Source organism: Puma concolor, chromosome B1 (assembly GCF_028749965.1).
Source record: "Puma concolor isolate L17-30 chromosome B1, mPumCon1.1.hap2, whole genome shotgun sequence".
NCBI classification, from domain to species: Eukaryota; Metazoa; Chordata; class Mammalia; order Carnivora; family Felidae; genus Puma; species Puma concolor.
This window is the reverse complement of record NC_141670.1, coordinates 22,595,155-22,619,767: the sequence shown is the minus strand read 5'-3', so window position 1 is coordinate 22,619,767 and position 24,613 is coordinate 22,595,155. Positions and strand designations below refer to the sequence as shown.

Sequence of the window (24,613 nt, the reverse complement as noted above, 5' to 3'; positions counted from 1 at the left end):
AAAAAATATATGGAAATGAACGCAGCGCCTCTCTTCCTAAAGAGGGCAGCACCTGGTAATGTCATAACATGAATCATACAATAAAGCAAGGTAAGGACGCCACAGGGATTCATCAGAACCACTAAGAAACTCATATTATCATATATTAAAAATTTATCCTATACACCTAATTCTATACTCAGAATTATACCAAGCTGGACTCAGTCCTTGAGTATGAAATAGAAACAAATTTTCTTTGCCTCTCTCTCACCTTCTCTTCCTGGACGCTAGGCTGTGCAACTTGTACAGATTTTTCTATCAGATTCTAATTTTATCACAACAGTGACGCTGAAGTAGAAGGGGTAAATATATTATTTTGAAGATGAAAAAAATGCTAAGCATGGAAAGGGTCATTGGCTTACTTTCATGCTAATTCATCACCAGGGCCATCGGGAGGCTTCAATCTGGATGTAGTGAGCTACATCTATAGAGCAACAGAGGGGACTATCAGTTTCACCTTAAACGAGCCCATAATTGAGTTTAATGGATGCCTCGTATTATGTACCACCAGTCCCCTCAAGCCTCAAGATAACCAGCTTTTCTTCTAGCCACGATCATCGTTAGATATTACTTCCCTTTCCACGACTTTACAGGCGTTCCCAGATGCCTCTTAAATCCAATTAAAATCTCCTGAGATGGAGTTTTTGTTCTTGGAGGGATTGATTTGTTTGTTTGCAGCTCTTCGTGTTCAGCTCAGGTTGTTCAGGTTCTATCCTTCTGTGGCCCTAATAAAATCCCCTCTGTGGCAAACCACATTTTCCCCCCCTTAGATCATAACCACTTCCTAAGAAGGGCTCAAGTCGCTTCCCTTTTGCTTTCTCGTTTCCTACCGCTCTGTAACTTTCCACAGCCTGTCCGGGTGAGCATGTGCTGTGTCAGATGCTGGCTGACCGACAATGAGTAAGTGCTTTGGATTAAGACTTTGGCAGGCATTCTTGAGGACTGGCCAGTTTGAGTCTAACAGCTTTTAACTTAAACCCCAAGCCTTTTCTGGAGCAAGAGGGGAAAGTAAAGAAAGGGGAGATGGGAGAGAACTATGTAAAGAGACAAAACTACTCAGGAAAGGGATCAAATCTTTGGAAGGCAGAAGAAGCAGATTCATCTGGGAGTATTTTGGCCAAGGCTTCTTGATCTGGGATTTCTGCTGGGTTTCCACGTAGGATCAGTCACTGTGAAAATTCCTCCTTCTTTCCCTTCTCTTTCTCAGAGCTTCTGTGGATGTCAAGAGCTGAGTGTCTACACCAAAGCCAAAGTCCCCCCCCAGGCGGCTTTGGAAAGTCCCCTTGTTTTATGTGTTTTTCAGTTTATAATATAATTCCTTCACTAAGTTAGACACAGCTGATTCACCCAGCATTTCTTCCTCCCTACAGATCTGAGTCAATGAAAAGTTCTAGATACCCAGTAAACCCTCTGTTTTATTTACAGGGCATTATCACAGTTTTAACCCTAACGAAGCTATGATGTGTGGAGGTCTCGGAGCCACATCAAAATAAAAAGGGAACAGCCTAGGTAACAAAACCAACTTCAAAATAATTCCATTTATTTACTTTCTTTTTTTTTAACCTTGTCAAATGTGGGGAGGCTAATAAATATGAGGACTGCCTGAAAATGCCTAACTTCTGACCTGTCAGGAATTCATGCTGTCATCTGGTCCTCACACGCACATCCGGAGGGTAACAAGGTCACGGATAAGCATTCCCACTTTCCGTGCTAGGGTTTGAGGACTAGAAGCTGACTTCCCTAGAGAACGTGCTGCCAGCACGAGGCAGAGCCCGGACAGAAATGGGGGTCTTCCCCTCCTGCCCGCTACACTGACCACATCCCACGGCTTCCCAGAAACCTTCGTTCCTGAAATGACACAGCCGTCCTTGTTCACCGAGAAGGCACTTGACCAATAATACTCAACTGTTTAAGTTCATCTCTACGAGAACATAAGCCACAGAGAATGTGATGTCTTTGTGCTTTATCTTAATGTGATGCAACTTTTCCCCCTATCAAAGGAAACAATACCGTAATTCTATTTTAAAATGAAAAACACAACAATAAGAAATGCTTTTCTGTGGTCGTTATGTGAATGAGCATAGGTCAAGTTGACGGGTGGATTGCTGCCCCAAACATAATTTGAGCGCCCAGTCACTGGTAAAAATTTTAGGATAAAGTTGTTCCTTTCAATCTCTCGATTCCCTTCCTACCGCAATGTGGAGTGAAAGTGTTTTTGAGCAGGAATTCAATTTAGAATTTGAGCACTAAGATAAAAATAATTGTCTGATACTACAGCTGCACAGCCTTTTTTTTTTTTTTCAACTCATTTGTTACCTTGTTTCTTTAGCATAAGATGTGTAAAAATACCAGAAACCACTTACCTTCTCATTCAAATTTTTCAGCATATAATGAAGAGATGATTAACGGATTTGCTGTTCCTCAGATCTCTCTCGTTCTCTCTCTCCTTCCTTCCTTCTTTTCTCTTTTTTGGTTCGGAACTTTCTCAGGTTATCCTTTTTATCCGGCAATCACTCTGGCAGCTGACTTGGATACAGGATTCATTAGCTTTCTAAAAGATAGGCCTGATTTCCCTAACAGGTGCTTATTCAGAATAGCAGCTCTTCTGTTTTCTGTATCACTGTATTCTGCCATAGAACCCTCAGAACGGGACGATTCTATGCAATTTAACAAAATAAAATAAATGAACAACTTACATCAGTCATCTTATCAGTCTTTTTAGAGTGATGTTCCAAGCATGAAGCATCAAAGATTTGTTTTTTGTTTTTTGTTTTTTTTTAATTGCAATGTTTTACAGGTTTGGTTGAAATTAGTTGGCCCTAGGGAGGTTCATGATGGATAACAAATACAGTTCAGTCTTGTTTTTCTCCCTAACCTAAAATTTAAAAGCATGCAATCCTAAAGTTTTTTATTCAGGAAACCCCAAAGAGCTTAAGGGTCACAATTGAATTTCAGAGTTATTGAAATAATGTAGTAAATACCCTTTTACAAATTCTTGGCACAGTCGACATTTTTGTAGAAAAACCCACAGCACAAAGGTTTGATACTTTACCTAACTGTTAAAACCTGGGTTCATGTATTTTACTCTCAGAGAGCCGTTGCCTTCAGAGAGCACAGTTCAATAGCCAAAGTAACTAAAAATAGTTCCATCGTTTAGTTGTTTTATAAATTGGAAGAGACTGGGGGCACCTGGGTGGCTCAGTCGGTTGGACGTCTGACTTTGGCTCAGGTCATGATCTCACAGCTCGTGAGTTCGAGCCCCACGTCGGGCTCTGTGCTGACAGCTCAGAACCTGGAGTCTGCTTCAGATTCTGTGTCTCCCTCTCTCTCTACCCCACCCCTGCTTACACTCTGTCTCTCTCAAAAATAAATAAACATTAAAAAAATTAATATAAACTGGAAGAGACTCTAAATATCAAGGTCACAACTGCAATTATTAAAGGCCCTACATTCTTCTGTCCATTTTTCTGCCCAAGGCCAATGTCTCAAAATCCAGAGCTAACTCTTCCTGTTTTCCCTTGAAGAGATGTGACCTTCTGCACCGGGGGATTCGGGTTGCTGGTTAAGTAGGCTATGCCAGTGTACCGTTTTTGTGCCTGGTGCCATGACATCTGAGGTCAGCAGCATCAGCATTTTCGAAGGGAAGTTGGACAGGAGCGGAAAGAATGCAAGGAGAAAATGAAACCATGGGGGTGAGCTGGAAACTTCATGTTTCTGGCTGCCTGCAACTTGATGATCCAGGGGGCCTGCTGGAGAAGGTGATGAGTTCATCATGGAGTTCGTGTATCCGGCTCAGGAGTGAGGGGATCTGAGGGAGGCTCCTGAAGGATCTTAGGAGCTACGGTTCTGCTGTCCTGCAAATCTCGTAAGCTGGCAGAGCAGTGACGATTGGTATAGACTTGGAACAGGCCCTGCTGTCACTGCAGTGACTTTTGGCACATAAAAAGAACAGTGGGAGCGCCTGCGTGGCTCAGGAGGTTAAGCATCCAACTTGAATTTGGCTCAGGTCATGACCTCGAGGTTCATGAGTATGCGATTCATGTCGGGCTCCATGCTGACAGCGTGGAGCCTGCTTGGGATTCTCGCTTTCCCTGTCTCTCTGCCCCTCCCCTGCTCTTTCTCTTCCAAAATAAATAAACTCTAAAAACAAAAACGAAGAAATATGTGTCTCCTGCTAAACTCCCACTCAAAATGTCTTTTGAGGTCCATGATAAATCAATGCAGGGAAGTGAATTCTGGAAAATGTAGTTCTAGTATAGAACTACGACTCTCTCCTCTCTCTCTCTGTATATATATTTCTGGGATTTTTTAGTGCATATTTTGGTCCATAGGATGGTATCCCACAGATACCTCAGGCTCTTCTTTCTTTTCCCCATTTTTTTTTTCTTCCTGCTTCTCAGATTCAATAGTTTTGATTGCCCGATCTTCAAGCTGGCTGGTTGTTTCCTCTGCTTGTTCATAGCTGCTGCTAAACTCTTCTACTGAATATTTTTGCTTTAGTAATTTAGGAGCTTTTTAGATCCAACATTTCGGTTTGGCTGTTTTTTCTCATTTTGTAATTTCCATCTTTTAATTGATATTCTCATTTTAATACAGTATTTCTGATTGCCTTTAGTTGTCTTTTGTTTTTTTTTAAATCATATTTAAGCGGTTGTTTTAAGGTCTTTGTTGAGTACGTCCAACATCCAGACTTCTCAGGGGCCCTTTCTGTCCATTGATTTTGCTCCTTTCAGTGGGTTACTTCCCTGTTTCTTCTTATGCCTTGTCATTTTGGGTTGTTGTTGAACACTGGACCTTTGAATATCGTTATGTGGTGACTCTGAAAAGCAGATTCTCCCCCTTCCCTATGGTTTGCTCTGTTTGTGTTTCTTGAAGGCTGTGGTAGTCTATTTGTTTAGTTACTTCCCTGAACTAATTCTGCAGAGACTGCATCCCTTGTTGTGCGTGGTCACTGAAGTCTCTGTTCCTTAGCTTGTGTTTCATTAGTGTTTTTGAATGCTAGTAACTGGCAACCCCCAAATCCCCATAACCAACCAAACAAACAAACACACAAAACAGCAACAATAACAACAAAAGCTACCTCTCTGGTCTTGGCAGATGTGCATACATCTTGCCTTGGGCATGGACACAGTTTTCTACATTTCTCTGCGTACGTGGCTTTTTAAAAAATGTCCATGGAAACTCTTTCTGGCTTTCCTTAGCAGGCTTTAAGCCGTTTATTGTATGTTTCAACTGTAACTTTTGGTGCCCGGCCCCTAAGGGGTGTTAAGTTTGCAGAGTTTTCAAGCAAGGCATGCTGCTTCTCCAGCTTGTTTCAAGCGAGGCACAGCAGAGACGAATGCTGGCATTAGTCCTTCAGGAACAACTCAGACGAGTTAGAACTGACATACACAATCATTTGCGGAGAAGGTTTGCCCTGCGTCTTTGGAATCGGGGACCAGGGCCCCAAACTCAGAATGTAGGCTGTGGTAGTCCGAAGTCCAAATCCAAGGGTGGGTAGGACAAGGGTGAGTAGAAATGTTCCAAAACTTCCCTGCTGTTTGGAAGTTGCCTTTCTCTTGACTCTGCATTTGCTTAGTTGCTGTAAAATCTTGACTGTGTTCCAGAGTCCTGATGAGGTTGGTTCTGACAGTTTGTACTTGTTTTTCAATGTTTCTGTGGGGAATGAGCTCGTGGAGTCACTGTTCTACCATTTTGCTGACGTCATGCTCCCTCATTTTTCTTTTTGATTAAGTAAATATTCTAAATAATAACCTATACCTAAAACAGGTCTTTTGTTAAGAGATATTAGAAGCATAAAAATAACTTTTGTAAATGACATAACTAAACTTCTAAATCTAGAGTACCCTGTAAAACAAAAGAGCTGATAAATACCAGATGGGAATAGTGTTGTGATGTGACAAGAAGACTGATTCGATGAAACAAAACCACTTAAAAATATGGTACCTAACATTCACTAAAGAAAAAAATAGAGTTAAAATGTCAGGCTATGCTGTGGTTATATGCCTGATAGAAAGCTATATCTAGTGCCAAACAGCGATTCCTAAAATTCCTATATTCCATTCCAAGGTGTTAAAAAATATCTCAACATAAAAATCTCCTAATTGTACTTTCTCTGGAAACACTGTTAATGGTCTACCTGATAACCATTCACTTCTTCCCCCTCTCTGCCAGAACAGGGATTTCATTTAGTTAACATGGGCCCCTGAGCTTTCATGAACCTTGAGCTTTTCCAACTCTGGAGAATGAATAATTCTTTTTTTTTTTAAATTTTTTTTAATCTTTATTTTTGAGACAGAGAGAGACAGAGTGTGACCAGGGGAGGAACAGAGAGGGAGACACAGAATCCAAAGCAGGCTCCAGGCTCCAAGCTGTCAGCACAGAGCCCGACGCGGGGCTCGAACTCACGAACTATGAGATCATGACCTGAGCCGAAGTCGGAGGCTCGGACGCTCAACCAACTGAGCCACCCAGGCGCTCCCATGAATAATTCTTATTATGCAAATCCAATGATGCTAAGTTTGTATCTCTTGTCAGTGACTGGCTTAGATAGAAGTATAAATGCAATCCTCAGCGCACATAAATTACTGAGGTTTCAAATATTCCATTCCCCCTTAATCACAAATATTACTATATGATTTGTGACAGATATATGCCTTAATCAAATCTTTTGAATACAGACTATCATAGTTCATAAGGTTTTTCAAAACTGGAGGCTTTTATTTGAAATTATTCAAGTAACTGAGGTAAAATATATTTGGTTCTCAAATATCAACCGGTATTCCTATTTTCTACCTCCCTTTCTGTTTCTTCCTTAATTTTTTTTTTAATTCACACTGCACTTATTTTGATGCTAGATGGCTAGTCAAGTAGGATGCAATGATTCTGGTCAGGTGTTCTTTCTTTTTCTTTCTTCCTTTCTTCCTTCCTTCTTTCCTCCCTCCCTCCCCTCCCCCCTCCCTCTCTTCTTCCCGCCCTTCCTCCCTCCCTCCCTTCCTTCCTTCACCAAATCACAAAGTACTGCTTCTTGAAGGAGATAATGCAATTTAGCATTCCAAAGTAAAACTCCCAAATATGTTGGCACAATTAAGCCCATTGCTAGACTGGACGGAGTGTAATGGATTACCTCAATTACAAAAAGGCCTTTCTTGGTTTTCAAGAAACAAATGTCTATACCTCCATGGAAAATAAGTATCCATACAGTCGACATCAGTACAGCACACACACCCATAGGCACTGATCTCATACATCTCATATAGGCTGATATGCAAAGGATTCTTTTTTTTTTTTTTTTTTTTAATTTTTTTTTTCAACGTTTATTTATTTTTGGGACAGAGAGAGACAGAGCATGAACGGGGGAGGGGCACAGAGAGAGGGAGACACAGAATCTGAAACAGGCTCCAGGCTCTGAGCCATCAGCCCAGAGCCCGACGCGGGGCTCGAACTCACGGACCGCAAGATCGTGACCTGGCTGAAGTCGGACGCTTAACCGACTGCGCCACCCAGGCGCCCCAAGGATTCTTTTTTTAAAAATAAGTTTATTTATTTTGAGAGCAAGAGACAAAGTGAGGGGGAGGGTGCAGAGAGAGGAGACAGAGAATCCCAAGCAGACCTCATGCTGTCAGTGCAAAGCCCAACGTGGAGCTCGATCAAACGAACCACGAGATTGTGACCTGAGCCGAAATCAAGCATCCAAAGTTGGATGCTTAACTGCCTGAGCCACCCATGTGCCCCAAGGATTCTTTTTCATACCATCTTGTTTGCCCTATGAGGGAAATACGGTGCAGTTGAGCACAAGGAATTAATAACCAGATGAATGCAGAGCGAGGCTCTAGAGACAGCCTGTCTACCTTGAGAATCCATTCTCTTAGTCACAATTACACTGGAGAAAATCATCCTATGTTTAACAAGCAGAAGGACATAACGTGGTAAAAGGCCATTTTCAACAGGCCATTTCCAAGACAACATTTTTGCCTTTGCAAGTGAGAAGTAGGGAATCTACTACGTGGTTACCATTTGTGAAGTGAGACTTCAGGATATGAAAAAATACATAAGCCCTTTTTTGCTTATCACCATTACAGAGGGAATGGGAGAGCCATTCCGTAGTAATACCACTATCTAATCATGTGTCCCTCTGGGTTGGGCTTAGGAAACTTGAAAGAGTATGTTCTTCTCAGGGCTTGATTAGATTTGGCTTGGCTTCGATAGCAGTCACTGGTCTTTCTGGCTCTATACTTAGTAGGGTACAGGCCCTGGGTTCCTGGTGGCCTTTCACACTCTAAGACAGACTAGACCTGCATAGACAGACCTGGTGATAGACTACTAGTTAGGGTCACTGACCCTTTAGGGCTGAAGATCTCTCTCTTTATCTCTCTGTCTTACCTCTCTTTTGCTGGTTGTAATCGTTGAGGGACTTCACGAAAGATTCCAAAGAAGGGTGGCTGAAACTTGCTTCTGTGCTCAAGACATGTGCATGCCATTATTTAAAATAGAATGATTGCATGTATTTACATTTCAAACACGTGTCTTATAATTATAACAACTATTCAACTTAATTTAAAATGCATAAAAAACTGAGCTCCATGTTGAAAACGACATGTTTGATCCACCAGTTATCAACACACATATAGTGATGGTAGTCTGTACCTTCTCTCAGATGCTCTGCTTTTAACTAATTTATGGTTCAGACAAAGTAACAAATAAAAAGGAAAACTGTCAATACATGAACACGTAAAATAATCGTGTTGTTTTTCTTTATCATCATATTAGTGACCTGTATTGACCTGTAAGTTTTTCATCATGGCCAAAGTATGTCACGAACATTGCTATCTAACAGCCAAGTTATTGCACATTCAGAGAATTTGATGGCCGGGTAAAATTTTTCCTCAACAAACGTGTATGGTTAGAGATTTTGCGAACTCGGCACAAAAAACCTCTTCCCAATCCTCTCATTATTAAGACAGTAATTTAATTAAAATCAACTCAAAAGATTACAGAGAAGACAAAAATGACAAAACTTGTCATCTTGTGAAGGTATCAGCTGAGGTCAATGATTGGAAGGTGTTTCCATTATCATTGGCATTTATAATCCAGAAGCCTTAGACTTTAATCCGTTCCTTTTGATGCATGTCGTTATGTTAGAAATTCCATTTAAAAACCTAAAGAAGTTGAAATGGTTTAAATATAGACATATAGGAAGTGTGACAGTGTTCAGTATGTTTAACCAGTGATTTTAAACAATTCCTTTTCTTTAGACAAGATTCCTAATCTCTTAAATATTCACTGGACTGATTTTAATGGAGCAAACTTATAAAATCATTTTGCAACAGTGGTTTCATAAATGTGGAAGAAAACGAAACATTATAAAACGCAAGTGACTCCAGCATCTTCAGAGTGTGAACAGACTCTCGCACCCCACTGTTTAATTTTACATTCTTCGATAGATGATTCTCTCCCAAAACAAAACACTTCATTCAGCCAGATTGGACCGGTACCTGAAGAAACCAGATACAAATGCATCAGTAAACACGGTCTGGGGTTTATGTCTGAATGGGACAAAAACATTAGTTGACCCTCTAACTTAAGACAAAGGGGCTGCTTATTACCTACATCCAAGTGCCGTGCTTTCTATTTGGATTCAAAAATTAATCTGCCCCGGAAAACCTGATATTCTGTCACTGTGTAAACTAGTAAGGGTACAACGTAATAAGACCTATACCAAAGGTATATCCACAGCTCTATGAAATCGTAGATAGAAGAATGATTGGTTTTAACAGATTCATTTTATTTTTAGAAATAAGAAGGGAAATAAGCTTTGCTAATCACAGGTATGTGCAATGACCTGATGGTCTGAGGCCATCTGTATGAGGCATTCTCTGAAACATTAACAGGTACTGGAGTTCTTTTCTTAGCTTCTGGTGTAATGCTATTTACGTGTGCCTGGCTTACCAAATATATTACCTATTTTTTTTTTTTTTTTAATTTACATCCAAATTAGTTAGCATAGAGTGCAACAATGATTTCAGGAGTAGATTCCTTAGTGCCCCTTACCCATTGAGCCCATCCCCCCTCCCACAACCCCTCAGTAACCCTCTGCTTGTTCTCCATATTTATGAGTCTCTTATGCTTCGCCCCCCTCCCTGTTTTTATTTTTGTTTCCCTTCCCTTATGTTCATCTGTTTTGTCTCTTAAAGTCCTCATATGAGTGAAGTCATAAGATTTTTGTCTTTCTCTGACTAATTTCACTTAGCATAATACCCTCCAGTTCCATCGGCAATCAAAAAGCATATTATCTATTTTTAATTAAGCTAAGTCTAATATAATCAGCAAAGGGCTTACAAACTATCCCGCAAAAAGACCATGGGTTATTAATTGCAAACACAGACAAACAACAACAAAATGACAGAGCTAATACTCTCTTTATCTTGAACTCTTCCCCAGACACATGAAAGGGTAAACGGCCATCAGCAGTAGGCTCCCTGGAAGATATTTAACCAACTAAATACACAGACTTCACTGCCACTTTCAAGAGAAGGACATTATTCTATCAATGAATAAGGAAGCAACTGCTTTTTGAAAGGAATCCATGCATGCCAGGAGAAGATGATTTGAAAAACAATGTTTAGAAATGTTTTTCTGGTACACTCTAAAGATTTTCTGTGAGTGCCACATATAAAAATTCCCCTTTCTTTTACACATAAGGAATGGAACCTTTGAACGGCTTCTAAATGAAAGATGTGGGGTTTTGTTACATATACATAATGCAAACCTCCTGATGTGTTTTTAAGGACATTTCATGCTATCAAGAAACTGATGATTTAGCAGCTAAATTTCCAGAAACCGCTTAGCAAGTCTGGTGGATGGTAAATAAATATCTTAATACCGTCAGCATAATCAATAATACATTTTCTTCAATTCAGATCAATGTGATGTTGAAAGGTTCTCTTTCGGTCAAAGAGCTATATAAAACATAATTAGAAATCACTTCAGCTTAGAAACAGACCTTGTGACTTATAAAACACGGTATTAAGTGAAGACTTTTTTTTTCAAAGAGGCCTCTATAATGGCATACATAATGACATTACTCTTGCTGATTTTTCAAATATTCTATGAGTTCAATAAATAAAAGTTTATATACATGCTGAGTGATGTGCATAATAATATAGTGGTGTGTGTACATATGAATAAGTTACAAATATTGGGAATTTTGTAACCGCTTTGTGGATAACATTTGACCTAACTTAAAAAAAAATGGAGAGAGGTTTTCCACACGTATAAAAGAAGTTATTCCATAGAGTGGGGGCGCAAGGTAATGCTTGATGTATTACAACAGTCACCAGGATCCTGGCATCTAAAACACAAAGTACATTAATGAGGGGAGAGCAATCAAGGGGAAGCCTGTATAGAAAGCCAGGACCATGTTTACAATACTCTGAATTGTATATTGTGAGTCGCCAAAAGAGGTGACATCATTGGGGCACCTAGGTGGCTCAGTGGGTTGAGAGACCGCCTCTTGATTTTGGCTCAGGGTCATATCTCACAGTTGGTGGGTTTGAGTCCTGCACCGGAATCTGCACTTAGTGTGGAGTCTGCTTGGGATTCTCTTTCTCTCCCCTCTCTGCCCCTCCCCAACTCACTCTCTCTTTCTCTCTTAAACTTAAAAAAAAAAAAAAAAAAATTTAATGATATCATCAGAACTATATTTTAGAAATGTATATCTGCCAGAAATGTAGAAGTTGGATTAAAGAAGAAAGTCTGTAAGCTAGAAGGACAGTTAATAGGATGTGTATGGAGAGATTTTTCTCTGAAGACTTGTGTTTTCATTTACTCTCAGAATTAGATAGGAAATTTTTATTTCCACCTATAAAATAAATTGGGGCATTCTTTTAATCTTTGAATAATTTGTGCCTCTACTATAAAGATCCAAACATGAGACAAAATTATATTTGGGTTCACGTTCTCAAGGTAATTCGCAACACTGCATTGTTCAGTTCATATAGTAGTAATTAAATCATTCGGGCCCAAACAATATTTCTATTAGAAAAGAAAGGTTTTCCTGGGCTGATCAATTATAAAAGTAGTAACCTGAGAACTCAAGTATATTTTGAAATGTTTGTAACAGTATTGAGCCTGTTTGACTTAAAATTTTAAGGCAGATAAAAAAGAAAAAGATTAGGGGAATATGACCTCAAAATCAGAAACCTTGCCAGGAATACAATTTTGTTCCCAAGGGGCTCTTACAAGGTATAGCCCCATCTTTTTTGTGTTTGTGAGTGTTCGTATGTGTGGGCGTGTCTGCACATGTGTGCTTCCTTGTAAATGTATAAAGTCTATCTAAATTTTTTGGAAGCCCCAAAGGGACTCAAAAATATATGCAAATAATCACAACTGCACAAATCGTGGAGCTCTGCCCATGTCCACGTAGAAGAGAGCCAAAACAGTGGGACATTTCTACATTGTGTCTATTACACATACAGACATTCATAAAGTGTATCAACAAATGTAAGTAAAACTTTTGGGGACAGCATGGGTCTGTCATAACGGGAGCCCAAGAACGGGATGGCTCTATGAGAGTCTCTGTTCCAGGGCACTGTGATGCGTTCACTCCTCATGTTGTGGGTTCAGTCACTGGATTTCCATCTCAGCAGTGCAGACATTTCACAATCCGCGGAAAAAAGAATTAAGAATGAGAATCCCTCCCCTCCAGTGGCTGGAGCACCAGCAGGACAGCCCCACAGGGTAGCACAACACGGAAAAGAGTCCATTCATGTGCTGATATGTGAACACAAATGTTGAGAAGCCTCCGTAAAGGAAGTCACAAACGTCAGAATGCCAAAGCTGTAGTAGTAATCGTGAACATTTAAGCCCACTCTGTGACGAGTTAATGATGTGGCTGAAAACGTTCCAAGTACTTCTAATCTGTTATCTCATTGAGTCCTCAAATAACCTTAAGAAGTTAAGTGCTCTTCTAGTGCCATTTTACTGCTGAGGAGAGGGAAAATCGAAGAGAGTAAGTAAGTTGGGCCAAGGTCATGTAGCTAATTTCCACCCTGCATCTGCGTGGAGCCAGTGCCTTTAAAAAATGATTCACTGCAATCCCCTGCGTCGTTAGAGTCAGTCGTTCAGCAGATCTGGTTTGCCTGCCTCCATGAGTGAAGGGAATCGAAACCCGTTCCTTCTTGCACTGACTTCCAGCCTATGTTTTAGAGCAGATGAGGCAACTGAGATCACATACGTAATCAGCAGCAGAGTTGATACCTGTATCTAGAACCCCTACCTCCTATTCCGATGCTTTTTCCACCAAGGACACGGATATGATAGACATATTGGGCGATTCAGTAACTCTGGTCTTTAGCGATGTAGAAAAGATTCAGCCACAGTGAACATCCTAGGTTTTTTCTACACCTGATGTTTAAAATTTACGTCTTCTAATAACCCTGTAAAATAATGGCGATTATCTCCATTTCCCAGGTACATCAACTGAGACTCAGGAAAAATGTTTGCGTTTATCAAAATAACAGAATGACACCAAGAGACAGAACATGATGACATTTAAGACCAGGTACAATTCACTGACTGCACAGAAGCCCAAAGAGAGTTATAAAAATAATTTTCACAGATTTGTTTTAATTTTATATTAATATATTCAGGACTATTGAGCCTAAGGGAAACATGTGTTTAATATGCATCTTTCCATCTCATTCCAAATTGTTTGCTGCATTAAAAATTAATTCAAACGTAGCATAAGATTCATAAAATGTTACCTTGATGTAAACCTCAAAGATTAAAAACAAATTTTATTTTTATTTCTTTACATAATAACTATTACACAAGGAATTTGGGTGCTGCTGCTGTCATTGTTATTGTTTGTCTCTGAACTTTCTTTCTGGCTAATGGGAAACTATGCAAAATTGAGGTGTTCAGTTTATTTTATACTCCTATTTGTCATCCATCTATCTATTTATCTACCTAACCACGTACACATCTACAATTCCCTTTACCATTTGGGGGCTGGAAGGAGAGCAAATTGACTGATTTTGTGTTTCCAAAAGCAGACAGCTATCACTGTGTTGTCCACGGCTTCTGAAATTTTATGAGTTTGGTTTGTGATGCCTGGGAATATGCTCAACTGATGATGCCATTCCCTCATAATCTCTTTTTAAAAAATTACAGATAGGGATATCTGTTTCAAAGATTCAGATTTAATCTGCTGTCCAGTCCCTTACCACTTTTCTGGGAAACAACAAACACCAAAAAGGTGATCATATTTCATGAGAGGTAGTATAGTGACGAGATTGCAGAGCAGCTGCCGAATAGGTGTGTGGAGAAGCAAAAACCGCTGTTGGTTAAAAGTCTGAATGAATTTTAATTAAATCTAGTCATGGCTGGGTGATTTCAATCTGGATTACTTTAAATTTTTTTTTCAACGTTTATTTATTTTTAAGACAGAGAGAGACAGAGCATGAACGGGGGAGGGGCAGAGAGAGAGGGAGACACAGAATCGGAAACAGGCTCCAGGTTCTGAGCCATCAGCCCAGAGCCTGACGCGGGGCTCGAACTCCTGGACCGAGAGATCGTGACCTGGCTGAAGTCGGACGCTTAACCGACTGCGCCACCCAGGCACCCCTCAATCTGGATTACTTTAAAGACTTCTAGTTGTGGGGCGCCTGGATGGCTCAGTCGGTTAAGCATCCGACTTCAGCTCAGGTCATGGTCTCCGGGTCTGTGAGTTCAAGCCCCACGTCGGTCTCTGTGCTGACAGCTCAGAGCCTGGAACCTGCTTCAGATTCTGTGTCTCCCTCTCTCTCTGCCCCTCCCCCACTCACATTCTGTGTGTCTCTCTCTCTTTCAAAAGTAAATAAACAATACAAATTTTAAAAAAAGACTTCTGGTTGAGAAGTCAACAACTTCTTCAAGAAAAAAGCCTTTTGTTTTGTTTTGTTTTGTTTTTTGGTGAGGTTAAAAATCAAAGGTGGAAACGGAATGGGAATCAGAATTGAGAATGGGTAAACTTAGGCTATAGTTGTCAATTCTAGTTTAGTGGTTCTGAAGAAGACACGCATAGATGCAGAATAAGGAGGTGGGGCTGATATAGCTCTGGGATTTCATTTACCTTTAAAATTCTGTGGTTCTAAGATTTTAAAGAAGCTCTTTGGAAATTCTTCAAGATAACGAACTTAGAAGGACATTCTGTCTAGCGGAAAGAAATAGGTTAAGGCGCAAATCTTGTCTCCCCCCCCAACAACCACCATAACCATTGCGCAAATTTGGGCAGGTTTTGTGACAGCTCTGGTAAGTTGACTGACTTTCTCTATGCAGACTGGGGCTATAATATCTATTCTCACAGGCAATGTGAGCACTAAGTGATATCATATAGTGTGTACTTGATTAACAATATTACCCCATACTTCATATTGTCTTTGTTACCATAAGTAACAAAACAGATGTGTTAAGAACTCAATGGGCTCCAAATCAGGTTCCATAATACCCAGCAGCCAAACATCTACCTTTTATTTTATTTATTTTTTATTTTTATTTCTATTTATTTTTTTTAATTTTTTTATTAGAGAGAGAGAGAGCATGAGTAGTGGAGCGGGGCAGAGGGAGAGAGAGAAAGAGAGAATCTTAAGCAGGCTGCATGCTCAGTGCGGGGGCTCGCAGGGCTTGATTCTGCGACCCTAGGATCATGACCTGAGCCCAAATCAAGAGTTGGATGTTCAAATGGTTGAACCACCCAGTGGCCCTAAACATCTATATTAAAAAAAATCTTTTTAATGTTTATTTATTTGTGAAGGAGAGAGAGACAGAGTGTGAGTGGGGGAGGGGCAGAGAGTGAGGGAGACACAGAATCGGAAGCAGGCTCCAGGCTCCGAGTTGTCAGCACAGAGCCTGATGCGGGGCTTGAACCCACAAACCCTGGGATCACGACCTGAGCCCAAGTCAGACACTCAACCGACTGAGCCACCCAGTGTACCTAAACATTTACATTTTAAAACTTCCAGTGGGCAGGGGTCAGTCTGTAAGAATTTGAGTTCTGAGTCACTGATATATTTTATATTTGAGATTTTACTCGCATTCACTGAAGGTTCAGTTCAGAGGTACAGTGATATTTTTTATCTCCTTCCATTTATTCTTGTAATTTAAAAACTTCCACTTGGAAAATTGATTATGAAATGTGAAAGGGGTACTAAAAAAAAAAAAAGATGATATTTATGTTTAGAATTTTCTTTAGTTTCTGCTTTCACGTTTGGAGCGGCAGTGCAAACTCCTGTAAACTTAGAAGACGAGTTGGCTACCCCAATCCAGCTCCAGCTTTCTGCATCAGCAAGAACTGACGGGACAAACTCCTGGAGCACCACCATGGTCGGTAAAGCTCGTCCAAGTTCGCTGCTGGGAGGCCACTGGAACAAGAGACTGGAAATCCTGTCCAGGCAGAGAAGTGCCTCCCTCGCCCTGCACTGCCCTGTGCAGTGAGCAGGAGCCACTCAGTCCTTCCTTAAGTTTAACCTTTTGGTGTACTCAAAAAAAAAAAAAAGAACATTCCACTGTATGCAAAAGGTGCATCCAAATTAAAGAACCTATTTAAAGGAGTGAGCTGTAAGCTTTATTCCTATAAAACATTTTGCCTGTAGCTGCAAAAGTAATTGTTTTTAAAGCTAACAAGGATTATCTTGGGTAAGTCAGGTTTGCTGTTTTAAAACCAGAAGGGGGAGGAGGGGAATAACTATGTCCAGAATTGTGTTTTTTCTTTAAGGGGGAAAATACAAAGGGTATAAATTTAAACTTTTTTCTTCTTGTTTCAGTTCTGGGAGTAATGTACAATATAGTGTTGATCTGATTTTTCTTACTTCCCCAGGGAACAAGTAATTAAAACCTGAATGCATCTCTCTCTTTCTCTCCCCTACGCCCCCCTCCACTCATATTTCTAAGTTTCCTTTCCAGTCTCTATCCTGCGTTCGGAATTGCCTTTTCTTTTCCTCCTGAGTGAAACTGTAAATTTAAGGTGGAGGAGTTGAAACAGCTTCACATAAAGAGGTTGTTTGCCGTGTCTAATCCCAAATCAGCTTACAATGTAAGCCCGGTTCTTAAAATACAACGTACAATGAAGCAGATCATGAAATTTATTGCTCAGGGTCTTTTTCTTCAGAACAAATAACCTCAGTTCTATTATGTCTCCCAGATCAGCTTGCTTTATTATTTTAAAATTCTCATAATCATTGTCCAATTGTTTGGTATTGAAGTATCCACAGAGAGGTGAAAAGAGCAGGGTCTGTCTTGAGAAGAGTGAGGACAGGGTTGGCTTCCCCACAGAAGACACTCCTGCAGTCACACTTCTGTGGAGTACAAAGTCACATTCAATTTTGAGCCCTGGAATATCCCTGATGTCATCGACAATATGGTACTGATCCTTTCAAAGAGGATGGCAAATACCTTTGGAATGATACAGTTGGAGCCGTTGCTCACAGTGGTCTCTGCCACTATATTGAGCGATGCTATGAGCCAGGCTTTGTGTTGAGTACTTTCTGTATGCCAACTCATTTAAGATTCAGAATAAATCTGATGGGGTTGGTGCTATGATTCTCATTTTATTGGGGGAAAAAATGCAATCTGAGACAGAAGTAGCAGAGTTAAGGTTTCATCTCATATCTCCTCAGTTATAAAATTCTTAGTCTTTCCAATTCACTTCAGTAGGCAATTAAGAATGTTAAAGAAAAACAAAATTCAGACATGCCTGGTTGTTTCATTATAACAACACTCTAGTATCATGTATAGAATCACCAACTACCGTGAAAACACAGTCTCACTAAAAATGGACCCTCATCTTCAAGAAGTAGTCAGTTATCGAAACAAAATATGAGAGAACTGTCTCCATACAGCCCAATGATGCATTTCACATTAGACTAAATTCTATTGTTTTATTACTTATTTAAATGGAAAACATATTCTTGCCAGGATTTCAGAATACTTATTTCTGTCTTTTCTTAATCCCTGGAGATACAAGCAGGAAGAAGGGCTATGGGGACTAGAATACTTTACTTGTGAGAGTAGGCCTTAATGTTAATGCAAGCTTGAGACATCTCTAACTTTGTGTTTACCACCTATGTTTGGAACTCAATGGAAAACAGCTTTGTACACCGTGATATTTATAGCAGCATTAACAACAACAGCCATATTATGGAAAGAGTCCAAATGTCCATCAATTGACAAATGGATAAAGAAGATGTGGTTTGTGTATATGTATTTAGATATGTGTATATATATATGAGTGTGTGTGTGTGTGTGTGTGTATGGTTTGTGTGTATATATATGTGTGTATATATATGTGTGTGTATATATATATATATATATATATATATATATATATATATAATGGAATATTACTCAGCCATCAAAAGAATGAAATCTTGCTATGTGCAACAATGTGGATGGAACTAGAATGTACTGTGCTAAGCAAAATAATTCAGAGAAAGACAAGTATCACATGATTTCACTCATGTCGAACTTAAGAAACACGATGATGAACATAGGGGAAGGGAAGGAAAAATAAAATAAAAAGAGGGGGGCAAACCATTAGAGACTCTTAAATACAGAGAACAAACTGAGGGTTGCTGGCAAGTGTTGCATCGAAGGGATGGGCTAAATGGGTGATGGGCATTAAGGAGGGCACTTACTGTGATGAGTACTGGGTGTTACATGTAAGTGACTAGTCAACTAAATTCTACCCCTGAAATCAATATTACACTATGTGTCAACAAACTAAAATTTAAATACAAACTTCCACAACAAGAGAAAAAAGCTTTTAAGTGTAGGGCAAATTCAGTGAGGAAATGAAGCTGGGGAACAACATCTTGTTTGCTTTCCTTCCATAGATCATATTCTGCCAAACGTTACTCGTTTTCCGCGAATTACAGTACATATGCTACTGCTGTTGCTCTGAATTTGGTTTACCCTTTATAATAGATGAAAGGTTTACTTCAAGGTATAAGAGATTAATAAACTGCACCTACAGGGTTTGTTTCCTTTTTTTAATCATAGATTTTGTAATTTTTATTTGAGAGAGAGAGAGTGCATATAAGCAGGGGAGAAGGGCAGAGGGAGAGAGAGGGACACAGAGAATCTTAAACAGCCTCCATGCTAAGTGCAAAGTCTGACCCTGGGATCATGCCCTGAGCCGAAATCAAGAGTTGGACACTCAACTGACTGAGCCACCCAGGCGTCCCACGGGGTGTGGGGCTCTTCCCTTCTTTTCCCTTCTTTTCCCTTCCCTTCCCTTCCCTTCCCTTCCCTTCCCTTCCCTTCCCTTCCCTTCCCTTCCCTTCCCTCCCCTCCCCTCCCCTCCCCTCCCCTCCCCTCCCCTTAATGTTTTATTATTTTTGAGAGAGCACAAGTAGGGGAGGGGCAGAGAGAGGGGGATAAAGGATCTGAAGCAGGTTCTCCGCTGAGAGCTGCGAGCCTGAGGTGGGCTTGAACTCACGAACCTTGAGATTATGACCTGAGCCCATGTCAGACGCTAAACAGACTGAGTCACCTGGGTGCGTGAGGCTTCTTTCTTAAAGACACAAAGTTAAATGTCTCTCTGTATAATGTAAGCTATAAAATCACTCATCTTGAGGAAAGGTGAGTTTTCCCCCGTTTTAGGATAGTTTTCTCTTTTTGGATTCAGTTATTCAGCTAGCCCATGTTTAAATTATCTGAAAAATGGCAAACTGTATTTCACTTTGTCAACAAAGGCACATCATAATAATTCAAATAACCTACATGTTGTTATTCTTACAACTGAATAATTTTATCCATCTACCAGGTGAAGAAGTCACCATCGATGAAAAAAATTGTATTTCATCCATTAAGCACTGTGGTTGTTCACTTCATAGATGCTAACAGTCATCTGAAATATTTTATATGATTAAATATTTGAAATAAATGGGCTTTCATGCTATTGGTCTTAGTTTCCACAGAAATAAATTCTCTCCTCATACGTTGTTGAAACTAAGGTTGGTAGCTCAGTCTTGCTAAATGACTGACTGATTCATTTGACTCTCCAGTGACCAAGAGTTGGGGATTTTTAAATTTTGTTTTCTTCTCTGGAAAAAACAATTATCTGGCTTATTGATATTTAAAACATTTTGCTTTAGGAGGTACATTTTAGAGGTGCAAGAATGATTTTAGTCCCATACTTTCCAACCTGGGGAGAAAGTTCTGAAAATATAGTAGAGATGGAACGTATGGGAATTCCAAAGATGTATGGTTGTAGAAAATTATGGATCTTTTCTATTTCCTTTGTTTCTTTTGTTCAAAGCTGTAAGACACAAATTAAAAACTGGGGCCAGGGGCTGAGCCTAGGTACAGAAATTCTCGCCATCACCACACTCTTTTGTCTTATCTCACCTCTTCATATGAGACTAAATGATTTTTCTGACCTCTGAAGACTTTGGAACCTGGATCTCTGCTTAAATTTCTCTCTCTTTTTAAATGCTTATTTATTTTTGAGAGACAGAGAGACAGAAAGAGACAGGGAGACAGAGAATCCCAGGCAGGCTCTCAGCCACCCAGGCGCCCCAATTTATCTCTTCTTTTAAAGTTTATTTATCTTGACACACTCCCTTATTTTATTGCTATAGACAAAATAGCAGCATTACCAGATAATCTTATGTTTATAACTTTGCATGAAAATTCTTCTTTCCCATATCTAAAATAACACTTAATAAAATCAAGAAGGCCAATTTTTTTTGTCAACATCAATTTCAGAGAAACTAATTATGTATTTGTCAGATTTGTAGAGTAAATAAGGAAAAAAATAGTGACTTTAAAAGTCTAATTTATATGGTTACTTTTTTCTAATCTCTTTATCATTTAGAATTGAAACGCTCATATGTTTAATTATACATAAAACCTGTTGTAAGGTACCCATTTAGGAAAAATAAATGAGACAGTAAAAATGTCAAGATGTATACATTCAAATACTTTTGGCCCCTGCAAATTTTCTTCCTAGCTCTTAAAAAAAAAATTCTTTTTTAACGTTTATTGATTTTTGAGAGGAGGGGTGGTGAGGGGAGGGACAAAGGATCTGAAGCAGGCCCCAAGCTCTGAGCTGTCAGCACAGAGCCTGACATGGGGCTCAAACTCAAGAACTGCGAGATCATGACCTGAGCCGAAGTTGGACGCTAGGCCAACGGAGCCACCCAGGTGCCTCTCTTCCTAGCTCTTTAATACATTCATAGAGCAGGTTATGGAGTCAGCTGGGTAAAAATACACAAATATGCATGCAGCAACAGAATTACTCAGTGTTTTACGAACCTCAAATAGAGGGGAAAGTAACCTACCTCTTCCCTTATTTCTCATCACGTTTCTTAAAGGGTTTAGAGAAATCATAAGGAGCAGGTAGGGAGAGCCTATGTAATTGCTTCTTTCTCTTTCATGGCTCCTCACTGTCCGTTTAGAATACAGGTGCTCCATCAGGGACCAAGGATAGATCTCACTGCTGTGGAACACGACTGCGAGGAAAATGCACAAGCCGGTGCCCGGCTCTCCCGTTCCGCAGAGGAGAGAATGTGAGCGAGCACAGGGAAATGCTCCTATGTCCCCAAGACCCAGATCCATAAACTGAGCTTCCCAGGACGGCCTGTGGTTCACCTGTCCCTAGTTCTCCTCTTCTACTGCACCAATCACTATTTTCCTCTGGTGTTGTCTACTGAACCAAACGAGTCTAAACACCGTTTAAACACTAAAGATCGCCTGAGAGCGTATGCCATTTATTTTTAAGACCTATTTCTTTTCATTTCTACTTTCTAGGAAGGGCTTTTGAAAAAAATTCCTACATAGGATATCTCTTCCTATTTTATATGTTCCTGCTGCTACTATATTCTATGTATTAGAGAGGGGCCAACATTTCATTAAAAAAAAAGCTATATATACATATATATACATATATAAAATATATTTTTTAATTACCTTGTCCAAAGTAAGCTCCCTTATGCACAGCTTGAACACCTTGGTAACCCAAACTTCTACAGATGACCTGTCCACCTCGTAGCTCCCAGTGGTCATCACAGACCGTGCCCCAGTGGCCACTGTGGAAAATCTCCACTCTGCCCTCATGAGGACCGCTACCACCAACCAATCGTACGGTCTTAGGTGGAGCTGGAACAAAAGCAAGCAGGGGTTAATTATATATAACTATTGTTTTATAGTGCTTAAAAAATTGCCACATTTTTCCCCCAATAAGTACGACTACTGAAACAAATATTAAACTTTCTAGCACCACCTGTTGGTAAAGAGTTTAATTGCAAATATTGCATTAGTCAAAACTGAAGTCGAATTTCTTCGGTCTCAACACTTCTATGAGTGACATATACAATTTATGTAAGTTACATATATGAGAACACTTCAAATATTATGCCCCAAAGACTTTAAAATTTAACATCTAAAAGTTTATTAATATCCTAAAGATTTTTCATACTACTTAGTAAAAATAATAACAAATTGGTTATTGTCTTGCCACATTAACACACAAACCGGAACACATAATCCAGTGACTTTCAATGATGTAGGAAGTGGAAGATATTTTATGAATTATAAACATAAAAATAGATGACCAAACATCCTATCTTTTACAAGAGAATCAAGATAACTATAGTGACAATGTTTATTATTTTGGATATTTTGAGAAATTACTAAGGCAATAAACTTTGTGAAGAAATTTACTATGTGTTTAACTATAAAAATAATTTTGTTCTGCAAAATTTAATCAAATTGCTATGTATGATAAACCTTTATAAAATTTTGATCATGTGCACGTTTAAATGACTATTAAATGACTCTTTTGGTTTTTTGTTTTGTTTTGTGTTTTGGGAGAGAGAGAGAGAGAGAGAGAGAGAGAGAGAGAGAAAGAGAGAGCGAGAGAGAACACCCAGGGCAGAATTCAAAGACACAAGGCTCTGTCTCAGCGGTGAGATCATGACCCGAACCAAAATCAAAAGTCAGATGCTTAACAGACTGAGCCACTGAGGTGCCCCATGCCTCCTATTTTTAAAGAAAACAACATATATATATCTATATATATATATATATATATATAATGAATATATATATATATATATAAAATGAACTTAGGGACAGATAAATAAAAGTATGTAAATATTATAAAAACAAGTCACTTGGAGAATAAAAATTTCTTTTTTTATTTCTTTTTTAATTTTTATTATTTTTTTTTAAGGTTTATTCATTTTTCAGAGACAGAGAGACGGAGCGTGAGCAGGGGAGGGGCAGAGAGAGAGAGGGAGACACAGAATCCGAAACAGGCTCCAGGCTCTGAGCTGTCAGCACAGAGCCCAACATAAGGCCCGAACTCACGGACGGCGAGATCATGACCTGAGCCGAAGTTGGACGCTTAACTTTCTAAGCCACCCAGGTGCCCCCAGAGAATCAAAATTTCTTTAAAGAACCTGTATTATTCTAGTAAGTTTTCATTTAAAAATCATTTGGCTGAAGAATAGAATGAAAGGCAGAGACAGAAAATACTTTTAAAATTTAGTTCATGGCTAAATAAAAATAACAATATTCTCTAATAATTATAAAAGCCAACGAATAAGTACAGTTCTATTTAAATGTATCTTTTTAATGTAAGTTTGAGAAACACTATAGTGAAAAAAGCAAGATGTGACTATCACCAAATATATCCCTGTCATATGAAAATGGAGTGTTAGGGAATGGGTTTACAAAGCTCAATTAATTGAAGAAATACTCAGCAACATTTTTTTTCTAAATTTTATTGAAACCATAATCCAGTAACAAGTAAAGAATACCAACAATTTTCTATAACATTCTATAACAAAACTGACTGAGCCACTCAGAAACATAAAAAGCTAACATGTTAATATGTGGTATTGTAATTATAATTATTTTCTTGATTCTTCCAAAATAGAATTCAGTGCTAAATACCGAATTAATGTAATCTGGCCCAAGTGCATAAGCCATTCCTCACTTAATAAACATGAGTTTAAAACATTCTTAAAGGCAAAATAATTTGTTGTTACAGTATTCACACTTTCAATTACCAAGTAAAATACCCATGTGACCCAGTCATTCATTATAATTGCTTAAGAAAATGGGCAATAATAATCCAGGAGTGGATTGTTTAATGTTTTAAAATATTAGAGTCATGTAGTATTAACAAGTACCACCCCCAAAGGTTTTGTCTTTCCAGAAGTCAAATATACCCACCCATAATATATTTATCATGATGCTGTGACAAAACACATCATATTTAAACAGTTGATTACATGAGCTTGATGTTCTTCTTACCCAAATAGGTGTATGAAAGTGTTATGGCTGTGTATTCTTTACCACTTACCCCTCCCAAAATGTCATTAAGAAGCCTTGTGTATCCTGGGGTAGTATTTCTCAAACATTAGTATCGTCTTAGCCTGTTCAGGCTCTATAACACAACACCATAGACTGGGTGGCTTAAACAATCAACGTGGTATTTTTCACAGTTCTGGAGCGTGGAAGTCCAAGACCAAGGTGGTGACAGATTTGGTCGGTGGTGTGGCCAGCTTTGTTGGCATGTAGACAGTGT

General features: G+C 39.3%; 1 protein-coding gene and 1 long non-coding RNA gene across 3 annotated transcripts in view; one reads left to right on the top strand and one right to left on the bottom strand.

The window, feature by feature from the left end:
* The first annotated feature begins 880 nt into the window (after nt 1–880).
* Nucleotides 881–16,567, top strand: LOC147581507 (uncharacterized). The gene is made up of 3 exons (XR_015249979.1): nt 881–939; nt 1,465–1,548; nt 16,271–16,567. It is a non-coding gene; the product is annotated as an uncharacterized LOC147581507 (long non-coding RNA).
* Nucleotides 8,988–24,613, bottom strand: part of MSR1 (macrophage scavenger receptor 1) — an 82,105-nt gene continuing 66,479 nt past the window's right edge. Inside the window, exons 9-10 of one of the 2 annotated variants that reach the window (XM_025933042.2) lie at nt 21,988–22,176; nt 8,988–9,533 (exon numbers count right to left, since the gene is read on the bottom strand). In XM_025933042.2, coding sequence (XP_025788827.1) covers nt 9,400–9,533; nt 21,988–22,176 — 323 coding nt within the window. In that variant the 3' untranslated portion in view covers nt 8,988–9,399. Of the gene's footprint in view, nt 9,534–17,214; nt 17,373–21,987; nt 22,177–24,613 lie in introns of those variants that run through there. The other variant, XM_086703298.1, reaches the window with a different exon arrangement.